At 39.3% G+C, this 16,721-nt stretch overlaps 2 protein-coding genes across 2 annotated transcripts in view; one reads left to right on the top strand and one right to left on the bottom strand.

Moving 5' to 3' along the window:
• CHTF18 (chromosome transmission fidelity factor 18) overlaps window positions 1-10,143 on the bottom strand; it is a 273,900-nt gene extending 263,757 nt beyond the window's left edge. Inside the window, exons 1-2 of the mRNA XM_053694989.1 lie at window positions 9,930-10,143; window positions 7,272-7,502 (exon numbers count right to left, since the gene is read on the bottom strand). Of these exons, the coding sequence (XP_053550964.1) occupies window positions 7,272-7,502; window positions 9,930-10,014 (316 nt within the window). The 5' untranslated portion in view covers window positions 10,015-10,143. The remainder of the gene's footprint in view (window positions 1-7,271; window positions 7,503-9,929) is intronic.
• A 135-nt stretch (window positions 10,144-10,278) lies between these two features.
• Window positions 10,279-16,721, top strand: part of RPUSD1 (RNA pseudouridine synthase domain containing 1) — a 59,347-nt gene continuing 52,904 nt past the window's right edge. Inside the window, exons 1-2 of the mRNA XM_053694367.1 lie at window positions 10,279-10,357; window positions 14,187-14,376. Of these exons, the coding sequence (XP_053550342.1) occupies window positions 14,195-14,376 (182 nt within the window). The 5' untranslated portion in view covers window positions 10,279-10,357; window positions 14,187-14,194. The remainder of the gene's footprint in view (window positions 10,358-14,186; window positions 14,377-16,721) is intronic.

Raw genomic sequence — 16,721 nt, 5'->3', positions numbered from 1 at the left:
CAGCCACCAATCAGCAGCTTCTGAGCCTACCTAGGTGCACTTTTCAACAAGGATATAGAGAGAACGAAACAAATTAGATAATAGAAATGCATTGGAAAGTTATTTAAAGTTGCATGCTCTATCTGCATCACAAAATAAATAAATAGTGTTTCTTGTCCCTTTAAAACATATGTACTGTAATTTTTTTAAAAATATTTTCAAATCAAGTTTTACTGGAAGCAAATGTAGCATCTCTGTGGAAATATTAGATCTACAAGTAATAAAGAATGCAACTTAAAGAGACAACATGTAGTTCTTTAACCCCTTAACGACCAAGGACGTACCAGGCACATCCTACAAAAAAACAGTCATTAACGACCAAGGACGTGCCTGGTACGTCCTCAGGGTTTTAAGCGATGGAAGCGATCGTGATTGCTTCCAGACGCTTTCAGGGTATTGGAGGCATCGTGCAATACCCTCTGGTAAGCAACCAATGCAGAGAGGGCCACTTGCATAGTCCAGCGATGGTGCCGATCGTTGGTGGCGTGGGAGGGATACGAGGGAGGCGGGTGGGCGGCCCATCGCTGGAGGGAGTGGAAGGACGACGTAAGGGGTGAGAGCGGGTGGAACCGCTACGCTATGGAACAAAATGTAGTGAGTGGGACGGAGGGAGAGGGGGTATATCTGTTGGGAAAGGGATCTGGGAGGGGGTAGGATATTAAGGGGGGACAGCTACACTACAGAAAAAAAAAGGGGTAAACAATTTTAAAAAAATTTTTAGCCCAATTTTACTTGAAACTTGGTACTGGCAGACAGCTGCCAGTACCTAAGATGGCAGTAAATAGGTAGATGGGGAGGGTTAGAGAGCTGTTTGGGGGGGGTCAGGGAGGTTGGGTGGTAAGGGGGGGGATCCTTCACTGCAGAAAATATGTATAAAAAAAAAAAAAAAAAAAAAAAAAAACATTTTCATACTGGCAGACTTTTTGCCAGTACTTAAGATGGGGGTGGGAAGAGAGCTGTTTGAAAGGGATCAGGGGAGGGATCAGAGGGTGGGATGTTGATCTCTACACTAAAGCTAACATTAACCCTACAAGCTACCTAATTAAGCCCTTCACTGCTGGCAATAATAAGTGAGGTGTGCAGCGGCATTTAGCGGCCTAGTTTGTGAAAGTATAAAAAAAAAAAAAAAACAAGATTTGATCGCATTTGGCGGTGAAATGGTGGCATGAAATATACCAAAATGGGCCTAGATCAATACTTATATATATGTTAAGGGTTATTCATCAGGGATCAGGGTTATTCATCAGGGATTCCTGACAGATATAAATGTTGCAATGCAACTTGCTAATTTTGAAAAATAAAAAATGGTTTGGAAATAGCAAAGTGTTACTTGTACTTATTGTGCTATAACTTGCAAAAAAGCAAAGAACATGTAAACGTGCATTTCTAAACTCAGGACAAAATTTAGAAACAATTTAGCATGGGTGTTTTTTAGTGGTTGTAGAGGCATAAGATTTTGGGGGTCAAAGCTAGAAAACGTGTGTTTTTATTTTAATTTTTAATCATGTTTTATATTTTTTTTTATAGTATATTATATGATATGATAAAAATGTTATCATTAGAAAGTCCATTTAATGGCGAGAAAAACGGTATATAATATGTGTGGGTACAGTAAATGAGTAAGAGGAAAATTACAGCTAACACAAACACAGCAGAAATGTAAAAATAGCCCTGGTCCTTAATGGTAAGACAACTGAAAAATGGTCTGGTCATTAAGGGCTTAATATTATGCTACTTATATTAGAACAAAACCCACTCACTGTGGCCCTATATCAGACACATGCCTCTGTGACACACTTTATATCAGCAATTCTCAACCCCAGGGCTCAAATGTTTATAACCAATCTGACTTTAAGATTTCCCTACCTGAGTACAGGTGAGTTAGTCATATTGAGTGAACACAAATACAATCTGGTCTGTTATGGGTGCTTCAGAGTAGAACTGAGACACAATGATTTATTTGATAAATTTAATGTTTACCTTATCTACATCAGGGCAAAAATAATTAATAGAAAAGTGTTGGAGTACCGCTTGCCAATGATGCAGGTACCCCAGGGCTACATGCACCACAGGATGAGATACAACTAGGTTCTAAATGTTTCCTGGGCCATCTCTATAAGCATCTGATCTAGTCAACACATACCGCTGCAATGCAAGAACTGCAGTTTTTAGCAAATTAATCTATCCAGTACAAAAACCTGATGCCCAAGAAGCCATGGCTTAAAAAATTCTAGTTCTGGTTACTATTTTTTCAGCCTTCTGATTACATTTATATACACTCACCGGCCACTTTATTAGGTACACCTTGCTTGTACCGGGTTGGGCCCCCTTTTGCCTTCAGAACTGCCTTAATTCTTTGTTGCATAGATTCAACAAGGTGTTGGAAACATTTCTCAGACATTTTGGTTAATATTGACATGATAGCATCACGCAGTTGCTGCAGATTTTTTGGCTTCACATCCATGATGCAAATCTCCCGTTCCACCACATCCCAAAGGTGCTCTATTAGATTGAGATCTGGTGACTGTGGAGGCCATTAGACTACAGTAAACTCATTGTCATGTTCAAGAAACCAGTTTGTGATGATTTGAGCTTTGTGACATGGTGAGTTATCCTGCTGGAAGTAGCCATCAGAAGATGGGTACACTGTAGTGATAAAGGGATGGAAATGGTCAGCAATAATACTCAGGTAGGCCGTGTTGTTTAAATGATGCTCAATTGGGTATCCCTCAGACCATTACACCACCACCAGCCTGAACCGTTGATACAAGGCAGGATGGATCCATGCTTTCATGTTGTTGATGCAAAATTCTGACCCTACCATCTGAATTTCGCAGCTGAAATCAAGACTCAGACCAGGCAATGTTTTCCAATTTTCTATTGTCCAATTTTGGTGAGCCTGTGCAAATTGTAGCCTCAGTTTCCTGTTCTTAGCAGACAGAAGTGGCACCCGGTGTGGTCTGCTGCTGAAACCCATCTGCTTCAAGGTTTGACGTGTTGTGGGTTCAGAGATGGTATTCTGTATACCTTAGTGGTAACGAGTGGTTATTTGAGTTACTGTTGCCTTTCTATCATCTCAAACCAGTCTGCCCATTCTCCTCTGCCCTCTGACATCAACAAGGTCTTTTTGTCCACACAACTGCCGCTCACTGGATATTTTCTCTTTTTCAGACCATTCTCTGTAAACCCTAGAGATGGTTGTGCAGGAAAATCCCAGTAGATCACCATTTTTTTTTTTTTAATACTCAGACCAGCCCATCTGGCACCAACAGCCATGCCCCATTCAAAGTCACTTAAATCCCCTTTCTTCCCCATTCTGATGCTCGGTTTGAATTTCAGCAAGTCGTCTTCACCAAGTCTAGATGCCTAAATGCATTGAGTTACTGCCATGTGATTGTCCGATTACCAATTTGTGTTACCAAACAATTGAACGGTTGTACCTAATAAAGTGGCCGGTGAGTATATATTAAAAAGTTCCAGAAATATATCTGATGAGCCAATGACAAGTAGCATATATATATATGCAGCCACCAATCACGAGCTAGCTCCCAGTAGGTTAATTGCTGCTCCTGAGCCTACCTAGGTATGCTTTTCAACAGAGAATACCAAGAGAATGAAGCATATTTATTAACAGAAATACAATTGGAAGGTTGTTTAAAAGGACATGCTCCGAATCATAGCAGTTTAATTTTGACTTTACTGTCCCTTTAATGTCAAATACATTTGCAAACCCAACATGTCCTATATATTTAAATAAATAAAAGCATTGAATACATTGAAGTAAAACAGGGTGGGGGTACCAAGAATATAATGAGGGGGATTTTTCTTTATAAAGGGGGGTGGGGGTGACCAATGTGCACGCATTTGAAACAAAGGGATATATCAGCTTGCACATATTACACACCCTTTGTTACAATATTTTTCTACTATGATGGTGAGCTACAACAAAACCCCATGATACTGTGTGGTGTCCTTTCCACTGATAAGTTCATTTTTTCAATGTATTTTATAAGTACAAATGGCCTAAAAGACAAAACGGAAGTGTAAATCTGACTCAAGGGTTCTATTTATATCAATAAAATAGTGCAAATTACATATTGCACTTACTCTGTGTTCCTGACGACTCTGGTGTGAGTTTCCGGCATCACAGGATCACAGAAGGGACACACCTCTACGCGTTTCGACGACCAAATGTGACAACTTTCTCAAGGAAGAGGAACGTACTCTAGAGAAAGTTAGCACGCTTAGCCGACAAAACATGTAGAGTCCGAGTCGAGCTTCTCTTTTGTCTTTTAGGCTTTCTGGAATTTCAGTATAGCCGCAGTGAGTACATATGCTATGCGTGCACTAATGCAGAGCACCATCTATCACTGAAACAGTGATATCCTTTATTAGAAGCATTTTTGCTAATTAAAGTGTATTGCAAAAACTCTTCCATTTTACTAAAATATTCAATTTTGAGTGGAAATATGAAAAAAAAAAAAAAAAGATTTTTATTTTCTACAAGAGACCTCCCCAGAACCTTTTTAAACAGACGCTCCACCCAGCTGTTTTTACCGACCATCTGGCTAAAAATTAAGCCATAGCTAATATTTAAATGTGTCTATTGCACATATGTGTGCTAAATTATTTAATGAATATGTGTGGTTTTGAGAGCAGTATTTTTTAAAATAAGTTACAAAATGTCCCCACCCGGCTGGAAAATTTTCTGTGGAGACACTGACCTCTAATAGTGGGCTGTAAGCAAAAATTATTTAAACTACAGGTAGCCCTCAGTTTACGCCGGGGTTAGGTTCCAGAAGGAATGGTTGTAAATCGAAACCGTTGTAAACTGAAACCCAGTTTATAATGTAAGTCAATGGGAAGTGAGGGAGTTAGGTTCCAGGCCCCTCTCAAATTGTCATAAGTAACACCTAAACATTATTTTTAAAGCTTTGAAATAAAGACTTTAAATGCTAAGCAGCATTTTAAACCTAATAAAATAATCACACAACACAGAATATATAATTAAACTAAGTTAAATGAACAAAAACATTTGCTAAACTGCATTATAAACCTAATAAAATAATCACACCACAGACTTTACTTGCATTTTTCTGCAAACAGTTCTTTCTATACATTTCAATCTGGACTGATTTATAGACAGGAAGATCTTGTTCCTTTGAAAACTGCTCGATAGCTCAGGTCTAGTTACACAAATTAATTTCAGCTTGCTTGGCTTGCATAACTTTGCTGCAACACAAGCGGACAGCTCCACCTACTGGCTATTTTAATCAATGCACTGCTTCTCAATGCTTTTCAATAGCAGTCACATGACTGAAAAAAAAGGTTGTTATTCTGAAACGGCTTAAATTGAACCGTTGTAAACCGAGGGCCACCTGTACATGGAAATACCGATCATTTAGATTGACCTTCTGCTCTAAAGCTGGTGCCTACATTAAAAACAGTGATATATGCAAATCATGGCTAAAGAAATTTCTAAAATTCAAAAGCACTTTACTTTAAGCAAAGGTTTTATTACAAGGGTAACAGAGCCGACCTTCTCTTAGTACAAAGACTCAGACAGCGGACTGCACAAGCTTGAATATCCTCCATTAAACAAGATGTTTGTAAATTGGTCAATCCCGCTGATATTGGACAAGCCTTTGCAACCTTTTATGCTAGACTTTACAATTTACAAGAACTCCTCTATTTCCCCCCTTCCTCTGAATTTGTCTATCGGAAGATCAAGCGACTATTCTTGCTTCACCTATAACCTTACAAGAACTCTTTTCTGCAATCCGTCCACTTCTAATGTGATTTTTTTTTTTACAAGAAGTTGGCTCATATAATAGGCCCTCTCCTTACTAAAGTTTATGACAAGGCTGCCCGACTTGGCTCCTCTCCTGGTGAATTCCTCAGTGCTACAATAGTCACCATTTCTAAACCAAATGAGGACCACACACACAATGTGAAAACTATTGCCCTATTTCTCTTAACATTGATATAAAACTTTACGCTAAAATGTTAGTGACTAGACTCAATCCAGTTTTACCCACACTCATTAATTTGGACCAAGTAGGCTTCAGTCCAAAAAGACAAGGCCCAGATAATACCAGGCACTTATTGAATATTCTCTTTGAATGTAAAAAACTAAATCTCCCCCATCATGATCGTCCTTGACCCCGAAAAAGGTGATCATGTAAATTTGACCTAAATGCTAGAAGTTTTTCCCACATTTCGATTCCCTTCAGCTTTCTTTCCGCTATACATACTTTGTATTCCAACCCTTCCGCATGAGTTTGATGTCTAGGATTTGCTTCCTCAAGTCTTTTCATTTCCAATAGGACACGTCAAGTATGTCCCCTTTCCACACTTATCTTTTCTCTAATTATAGAACTGCTTGCAGAAGTGATACACGTTTCTGCAACTATTCATGGGATATCTAGATACTCTATGTAAAAAAGTAAGATATTTAACCTCAAAATTTCCTAAGTATTCACACCCCACTGTAAAGAGACTTTAAGCAGCCAACCAGGATGCTAGTCCCAGGACTTGCAAGAGAGTGTGCATATGGCATGTACAGGCTAAGTCATGTTATTTTCCTGTTCAGTTGAAGGAAGTTTACTATGAAATCTTATAAGATTACAGTGGAATCACATAAGATCACAGCAAACCAAAGCATGACCTCAGCACTGCTGGGTTTTCTTGCCCCCCCCCCCCCAACTTGCAGCTGGACAGCAGCTGAAGGATAACTGTTCACAGCACACTTACTCTGGTGAGATTAATTTTTTTAAGGTAAAATATTGTCCCTTTTTACATAGAAATGTCAGTTTCTTACAGTTATACTGCATCACTTTCAAGTGATTTTGCAAATGAGTATGTTGTCCCTTTAAGTTATGCATTTACTTTGTGCTTTGGATAGCTTAAAGAGAATGTCAATTTTGACATCTGCAGAGGCTTCCGACGGCCGGGGGAATCGCTGGAGCGGCTGCCAGGATTAAAAGGTAAGTTTTTGAAGAAAAACGAGTGAAATGTCAATTTTGATGAATTAAAGTGCCCTTGTTTTTAATAGGATTATTAAAAACCGAGCACTAATTCAGCAAAATTGACATTCACTTGAACGTTGATAAAGGAAATTATTATAATATTGCACTACACTCCCCCCCACCTAGCTACTTCATTATGCCACCCAGGTGGCAAACCGTTCAGTGGCAAACACTGGATATGTAGGATTAATGACAGGAACATACTTATTGGAGGCTCATAGAAGCTGTCGGAGAACTCATCGTCTTCATGAAGAAAACTAGCCCCTCTCTTTCTAGACTTGTTGGTACTGAGCTCGGCATCAGATACTCCATTAGATTCTTCTCCTTGCTTGCTCTTGGTGGTGTTGGAAACCTCTCCAGAAGAAATGGCGTCTTCAAATGAAAGCTTGTTGCGCAACTGTGAGGTTTTGTAGGCAGGGCGACGAGGTGCATCATCTGTATAAAAGAAGTTACAAGTTGTGTTATGTAGGAAAACAAGACAAAAGATTGTTATTTTAACCCTTTAGTGACAGGGTGAAAGTGCCTACATCGGAACACCTGTTCCGATGTAGACAAATTGAAACTACGCGATTGTGCATACGATCGCGAGATTTCAATTATTGGATCGCATCGGGGGGGCGTCCCTACAACCCTAGGAACGCCCTCCAGACCGCGATCAAGTCCTTGAAGCACAGAAGGCTTCAGGACAGCCGTTTGTTATGAGGTTCTATTCCGTCATAACGGCTTTAAAGCCCAGTGTAATTATGACGGAATAGAACGGCATAACGGCGTTAAAAGGTTAAAAAATTGTTTTTGGAAATGTTGAATTCAGTAAGGTTATTAGAACAGGGTAGCAGTGAGAGGTACAAAAGTTATCCAGTGTTTGCTTTTACTATATAAAATCACACACAGAATTAACCCTTTGGTTGCTACTAATATACAACAGTGAATAACCTGTTCAACTGCAAGTAACATACAATGTTGAAATTAAAAAAAATAAAAATTAAAGGGATAATAAACCCATTTTTTCTCTGTTATAATATGGTTAGAGCACTGGTTTTCAAACCTGTCTTCAGGCCTCCCCAACAGTTCAGATTTTCAGGATTACCTTGGATGAGAACAGGTAAAATAATGTTTACTAATTAGTTTATTGATTCACCTGTGCTCTATTTCAGATATCCTCAAAATATGGCCTGTTAGGGAGGCCGGAGGACAGATTTGAAAACCAGCATCATTGAGAGCATGCAATTTTAAAGGGACACTGAACCCAATTTTTTTCTTTTGTGATTCCGATAGAGCATGAAATTTTAAAGTGAAGGTAAACTAAACTGGTGTGCAATAAATCAATCAATATATCAAGCCAAATAAACATTATGTTCATTCATCAATATTTCTATATATCAATATTACCTTAGATATTTGATATATTTTGCATCGATTCTGATATTTTAAAATCAACCCGTAATATTTTTTTTTTTTCCAAACAACGGTCACGTTGTCTAAACATCCAATTGATTCTTTGGCCGTTAGGCGGCCGTCAATTGACGTAATCAGTGGATGTTTCATTCTGCGCATGCCTAAGTTTTTTTAGTTCATACTAGCAAAGCGAGTGCGTCCACGTTAACCGATGACCGGGATTAACGCATGCGCAAAGGTTTGAGTGAAGTCAGGATGCGCATGCGCCGTTGTTAGATGCTCGATGTGCACGAGCCTAGTAGACACGTATAGAGCGGGTGGGACCGCTCTATACGTCACTGTCTAACAAAGCCGGAAATGGTGAGTGGGAGGAGAATCGCAAGGCAACGAGCATAAAAATATAAGTATATAAATAATGTAAAAAATAAATTTATTGAAAAAAAAATTTAGCGACTGGGTTTAAGACAGTAAAAGGATTCTAAATATCATTCTTTAATGCCCAAACTTTACCTTCACTTTAAGCAACTTTCTAATTTACTCCTATTATCAAATTTTCTGTATTCTCTTGGTATCTTTTTTTGAAATGCAAGAATGTAAGTTTAGATGCCGGCCCATTTTTGGTGAACAACCTGGGTTGTTCTTGCAGATTGGTGGATAAATTCATCCACCAATAAAAAAGTGCTGTCCATAGTTCTGAACTAATAAAAAAAGCTTAGATGCCTTCTTTTTCAAATAAATATAGCAAGAGAATGAAGAAAAATTGATAATAGGAGTAAATTAGAAAGTTGCATGCTCTATCTGAATCATGAAAGAAAAAAATTTGGGTTAGGTATCCCTTTAAGCAACTTTCTCATTTACTCCTATTATCAATTTGTCTTCGTTCTTTTGGTATCTTTATTTGAAAAGCAAGAATGTACGCTTAGGCGCAGTTCCCTTTTAGGTTCAGCCCCTGGGTAGCGCTTGCTGATTGTTGGCTAAATGTAGCCACCAATTAGCAAAAGCTATCCAGGGTGCTGAACCAATTATGGACCGGTTATTATGCTTAAATCCCTGCCTTTTCAAATAAAGATACCAAGAGAATGAAGAAAATGTGATAATGGAGTAAATTAGAAAGTTGATTAAAACTGCTGCTCTATCTGAATCATGAAAGAAAAAAAATTGGGTTTAGTGTCCCTTTAAAGTCTTGTAGTAAGTAGTAATAGATTTTTCTTGGACTAAAAATGCATTATAAAGGAAAGATTTTAGAGTTTCCTCTATATAAATAAACACACATTCAGGGGTATAATCCTTTACCAGTAACACAAGCCCAGCAGTTATTAAACCCACTGACTGTTTAGTGCTAGTCACACACTGATTTGTCCCCTGGGCTGCCAGTAATACACATATTGTTACCTGATCTGTACAGTCGCCCCCCAGTCCTGTCAGTCCCCCTGATCCCCGATATCTATACAATCCTGCACTGCTCACCATCCAGCTCAGCAAGCACCTCCAACTCTGAAGCGAACTGGCTCTCAAATTCATCTTCTACCCCGTATAATTCATACTCATCCATAGTGACAACGCGGCAGGCACCGAATCCCAAGCCTCGGCTTTAGTTAAGTGCCGCTGTCGGACATGACAACAAAACCAGGGAGCCGGAGCGGTGACACAACTCTGCACCCCGCGTACTCCAGGTTACAAGATTCGCGCCGAATCCAACACACTGACAGTATCCAGTTCCGGGTGACAGTGCTCACTCACGTCACGTCAGTCACAGGCATCAGGTATTGCTATTGGTTGCTTTCATGAGAGCTGTTTTCTGATTGGTTGAGACGCAGTGTTTGGGGCTGTGTTGTGTACAGTGCGGCTGAAGGGCTGGAAACTCGTGGTGCCTGTAAATCTGTTTCTATATACAGGTAGTTGTGTTATGTGTATATGTGAGTCTGTATATATATATATATATATATATCGGGACCTATGGCTTGTGTGTGGTATGTTTATGAGGCTTTCATTTTATATACTACACAGGGTTGTGTATATTTGTACTGTGGTACCCGGGGTTGTGCAGGAGGTAGAGTTGCCAAGGGGCGGACCCAGGCTCGTAGAGGTACGCGGGGGTGTTCAGGCTCATAGAGGTACGCGGGGGTGTTCAGGTTCATAGAGGTGCACGGGGGTGTTCAGGTTCATAGAGGTGCACGGGGGTGTTCAGGTTCATAGAGGTACGCAGGGGTGTTCAGGTTCATAGAGGTGCACGGGGGTGTTCAGGCTCATAGAGGTGCACGGGGGTGTTCAGGCTCATAGAGGTACCCGGGGGTGTTCAGGTTCATAGAGGTGCACGGGGGTGTTCAGGCTCATAGAGGTACGCGGGGGTGTTGAGGCTCGTAGAGGTACGCGGGGGTGTTGAGGCTCGTAGAGGTACGCGGGGGTGTTGAGGCTTGTAGAGGTACGCGGGGGTGTTGAGGCACGCGGGGGTGTTGAGGCACGTAGAGGTACGCGGGGGTGTTGAGGCACGTAGAGGTACGCGGGGGTGTTGAGGCACGTAGAGGTACGCGGGGGTGTTGAGGCACGTAGAGGTACGCGGGGGTGTTGAGGCACGTAGAGGTACGCGGGGGTGTTGAGGCACGTAGAGGTACGCGGGGGTGTTGAGGCACGTAGAGGTACGCGGGGGTGTTGAGGCACGTAGAGGTACGCGGGGGTGTTGAGGCACGTAGAGGTACGCGGGGGTGTTGAGGCTCGTAGAGGTACGCGGGGGTGTTGAGTCACGTAGAGGTACGCGGGGGTGTTGAGGCACGTAGAGGTACGCGGGGGTGTTGAGGCACGTAGAGGTACGCGGGGGTGTTGAGGCACGTAGAGGTACGCGGGGGTGTTGAGGCACGTAGAGGTACGCGGGGGTGTTGAGGCACGTAGAGGTACGCGGGGGTGTTGAGGCACGTAGAGGTACGCGGGGGTGTTGAGGCACGTAGAGGTACGCGGGGGTGTTGAGGCACGTAGAGGTACGCGGGGGTGTTTGCATCCCCCAGGGAAGCCTCTCTTTCTTATTTAGCTATTTTTTGTACTCTCACTTGGCCTGTCAAACCTGCAGCTCAAAGTTTTCTCTTCAAGTTTAAAGTGAGATTTGCTTACTTCAACCAGTGTTAAAGGGATACCAAACCCCAATTTTGTCTTTCATGATTCGTATAGAGCATATATTTTAACCAACTTTCTAATTTACTCCTATTATCAATTTTTTCATTCTCTTGCCATCTTTATTTAAAAAACAGAAATCTATAGCATAGGAGCCGGCTTATTTTAGGTTCAGAACCTGCAATATGTTTGCTTATTGGTGTGTGTGTATGTATATATATGTGTGTGTGTGTGTGTGTGTGTATGTATATATATATATATATATATATATATATATATATATACACACACACATAATTTTTATACATTTAAAAAAAAGTATATATATCCAAAGTGAGAAAAACTGTGATTTAAACAGTGACAAAATGTGCCTATATTTGCTCACCTGTTAGATTATAGGGTCCGGTGATCAACGTTTTAGAACTTTCTGGATATTTCTATCCAGGAGTATCTTTTATTCCAATTAAAATAAAGTAACAAGACAGTCTGGATAAAGACTGAATAGTTGTTGTAGGACTCCCCCTCTGATTCCACTCCGTATGACTGGACAGAGGGTGGACAGACTCAGTTATTCCACTTTATTATGAGCTGAAATACGTGTAAATAATTAAAAATGTTTAAAAAAAACCCATAAAATCCTAATTAAAAAAATTGTATGTAACAAATGCCAATAGATACGTTAAATAAAAAATATAAAACAAATATATAATTAGTGTACGTAATTTTAAAAACAAGTGTATCAGCTCACTTCATCAGAGGTGATACGCTCATGAAACACGTAAGGCACGTGATGCACGTTCGTGACGTCACTTCCGGATAGCCGACCGCACTGTTGGGCACTAAACGCCAGCAGACCCACTCGTTAGCAGTTCATTTCTGCTACTCCTATACTACATTAATTCACTATTCATTTTCAAGTAAGTGTTTTTTCATAGGGTACCATCACTCGTTTGCTCTATGCTTTCTATTCACGTAACGCTCACATCATAGCTCCTTCTCAGTTATATAAAATACATAATTTTTATCTATGTATTTTACATCTATGCTTTTTATGTTTGTCAACACTTGTTTTTAAAATTACGTATGCTAATTATATATTGTTTTTATATTTTTTATTTAATGTATCTATTGGCATTTATGTCATACAATTTTTTTAAATTAGGATTTTATAATTTGTTTTTAAATTTTTTTTTTTATTATTTACACGTATATCAGCTCATAATAAAGTGGAATACCGAGTCTATCCACCCTCTGTCATTATAATTTTTTATCGCTAATAGTGGCTTTTCTTCTAGTTTGATATATTATGATTATGTTGTTTTATATTTGATTATTAAATACAGGTTGCCCTCGTTTTACAACGGTTCAATTTACACCGTTTTAGAATAACAACCTTTTTTCCCAGTCATGTGACTACTATTGAAAAGCAGTGAGAAGCAGTGCCTTTATTAAAATAGCCAGTCGGTGGAGCTGTCCGCTTGTGTTCCAGCAAAGCCAAGCAAGCTGAAATTATTCAGTTTAACCAGACCTGAGCTATCAAGCAGATTTCAAAGGAACAAGATCTTCCTGTCTATAAATCGGTCCAGATTGGAATGCATAGAAAGAACTGTTTGCAGAAAAATGCAAGTGAAGTCTCTGTTGTGTGATTATTTTATTAGGTTTATAATGCTGTTTAGCAAATGTTTTGGTTCATTTAACTTAGTTTAATTATATATTCTGTGTTGTGTGATTATTTTATTAGGTTTACAATGCTGTTTAGCATTTAACGTCTTCATTTCAAAGCTTTAAAAATAATGTATTAGGTGTTACTTATGACAATTTTGAGAGGGGCCTGGAACCTATCTCCCTCACTTCCCATTGACTTACATTATAAACTGGGTTTCAATTTACAACGGTTTCGATTTACAACCATTCCTTCTGGAACCTAACCCCGGCGTAAACTGAGGGCTACCTGTATATTATTTTCTTGCAATAAGGGGCGATTTCTCTCTGATTTAATATTACAGTACTTACGGTATTGTGCCAGCAAGGGTGGTCTGTATGGGACAGCGGTGTCAGGGACGTACTGTACCCTGCACTCCTGCTTCATAATTTCTTTTTCAGATATATTTAACTTTGTTTACCACCTCTGAGCACTACACACCTGCATATTTCTTTATTGTAAGCAGGTGTGTATTGACCGGAACTTTTTCTTCACTGTTTCTGGTGCCAGTCATTCTAGGTTAATATATATATCTGTTCCAGCTGCACATAAATACAGAGTAGCGCAATCGTGTTTTTAATTATCAATTAAATTTGAGCCAATTAGAAATTGTATCTCCTTTTAAATAGCAGGAGCGAACACAGCACTACAGGCTATGACTACGGCTTAATTGCCGAAACGCATAAGCCCAGTGCTGCGCTCACTCTGCTAAAGCTGCAAGATCTCCTTGTTTGTTACTCTTTTTAACTGAAGACCAATAAAAGTCAAGTATTAAGTTGGCGTGGATTATTCTTCCTTTGATGACATATATATATATTTATTTTTTATATGTTCGATGAGTATATCTATTATTTAATCCATGACATTTTGTTAATCTAAGTCTTTTTTTCTTTTTCTCTTCTCCTTTGTTTCACAATTAGCTTTTATTATGGAGCCAGGCAGCATTAGTAACCTCAACATCCTTTACCAGAGCTCAGATTTCCTTGTGGTTAACAAACACTGGGATATACGTATTGACAGCAAGATGTGGTATGAAAAACTTACAGTGCAGAGCCAGCTGAAGCACAGATTTCCGGAACTGGCCGATCCTGACACTTATTATGGGTTTAGGTGGGTAATAGTACAATGTTAGTTATTGTCTTGTAAATATGCTATATAATTATTGCAGCACACGTTTATGACTGTATAAAGTTCCTGTTAGTCTGGAGAAAAAAATAGCCCTTCTTGATTAATACCTATCAGAGTTGTGTGAGATATTACGAATTTAAAAATACTTAAAAACATTTTTTTTAAAAAAAAAAAAAGCTTAATGCTCTGTTTATTTTGTTCTTTATTAACCCTTTCATGACAGGGTTAATTTGTCTACATCAGAACAATGATTGCAAGATTTCAGTTATGGGATTGGATCAGGGGGGTGTCCTTAGGCACGCTACACGCCCTCCAGACCGCAATCTCATCCAGGAAGCGCCCTTGGCTTCAGGACAGCCAAACGGCTATGATGTTTTATGCCGTCCTAACGGCTCTAAAGCCCAGCTCAGTTAGGAAGGAATAGAACCCCACAACGGCATTAAAAGGTTAAATATAATCATTGTCTAAATGTTTTTCCATTCTTATGAATCAACTAGATAGACACAAAAAGAAAGAAATAGAGGATATACTTGTTGAAATGGAGAAATTAAACGTGGATAAAACCCTTTGAGGAGTCACAGAAACATAAAAATTACTCCACACAATTAGAGGAAGCAAACAAATTAGATAAATATATTTCAGAGAGAAAAGTTCATAAGTATAACAGAGACACTAAGGACTATACACTCAATATTGTTTATTCATGGCAGAATACCAAGAAAAAGTCCCACAATAAAAGGGAATAAGCAAGAACTCAGTAAGTGAAAAAAGGGTACAACAGTACAAACTCAGAGGACATAGAGCTTCCAGATACTAATGAAAATAACTCAAGGTCAAGTGAAGATGACCCTTTAGAACAGGGGTCAGCAACTTTGGCACCCCAGATGTGTTGGAACTACATTTCCCGTGATGCTCAGCCACTCTTTAGGCTGGCTAAGTATCATGGGAAATGTAGTTCCAAAACACCTGGGGTGCCAAGGTTGCTGACCCCTGCTTTAGAAGGAGATAGTAGGTCTCCTAGACATGAAAAATTGAGTGATCTTGTAAAATTCCACAAACAGCAAGTACTCCAAAAAGGGGAACAATGGCTGGATCATATTGGGATAATGGCTGGATCATATACTTTAACCAGTGGTTTTCTTCAAAAACTTACCTTTTAATCCTGACAGCCGCTCCAGCGATTTCCCCCTGCCGTCGGAAGCCTCTTCATATGTCAGAAATGACGAATCTGGCTTCCTCCATTCATGGCTTCCCCCCTGGGGAAATCATGGCCTGAGGCAACGCTGTGATTGGAGGAAGCTGGATTCGTCATTTTGGACCTGCGAAGAGGGCTTGTGACGGGCGGAGGAAGTGCTGCAGCGACTGTCAGGATTAAAAGGTAAGTTTTTGAAGAAAACTAGTGAAATGTCAATTTTGATGAATTAAAGTGCCCTTGTTTTTAATAGGATTATTAAAAACCGGGCACTAATTCATCAAAATTGACCTTCACTTTAAAGGGATAGTAAACACCAGAATTTTTGTTGTTTAAAAAGGTAGATAATCCCTTTATTACCCATTCCCCAATTTTGCATAACCAACACAGTTATAATAATATACTTTTTACCTCTGTGATTACCTTGTATCTAAGCCTCTGCAAACTGCCCCCTTATTTCAGTTCTTTTGACAGACATGCATTTTTAGCCAATCAGTGCTTGCTCTTAGGAGCTTCACGTGCCGGAGCTCAATGTTATCTATATGAAACACATGAACTAACGCCCTCTAGTGGTGAAAAACTGTCAAAATGCTTTCCGATTAGAGGCAGTATTCAAGGTCTAAGAAATTAGCATGTGAACCTCCTAGATTTAGCTTTCAACTAAGAATACCAAGAGAACAAAGCAAAATTGGTAATAAAAGTAAATTGGAAAGTTGTTTAAAATTACATGCCCTATTTAAATCATGAAAGATTTTTTGTGACTTTACTGTCCCTTTAACAATAATGAAGCTAAGCTAAAAATCACCTATAACACAAACAACAAAAACAAAATATTCTTCTTAGACTTGAGATTTTTGTCATCTACTGAAATATCTAACATCAGGACCACAACACATAATAAGGAAACTGCAAGAAATAGAATATTAAAGGGACAGTCTACACAATAATTGTTATGGTTTAAAAAGATAGATAACACCTTTACTACCCATTTCCCAGCTTTGCACAACCATCATTGTTATATTAATATAATTTATAACATTCAAACCTCTTAATTTCTGCTTTTTTGTAAGCCACTATAGAAAGCCTCTTATCACATGCTTTTTTATTTGCTTTTCATAACAGGAGATTGCTAGTT

This window comes from Bombina bombina, chromosome 11 (assembly GCF_027579735.1).
Source record: "Bombina bombina isolate aBomBom1 chromosome 11, aBomBom1.pri, whole genome shotgun sequence".
NCBI classification, from domain to species: Eukaryota; Metazoa; Chordata; class Amphibia; order Anura; family Bombinatoridae; genus Bombina; species Bombina bombina.
This window is presented reverse-complemented; position numbering and strand designations above follow the sequence as displayed.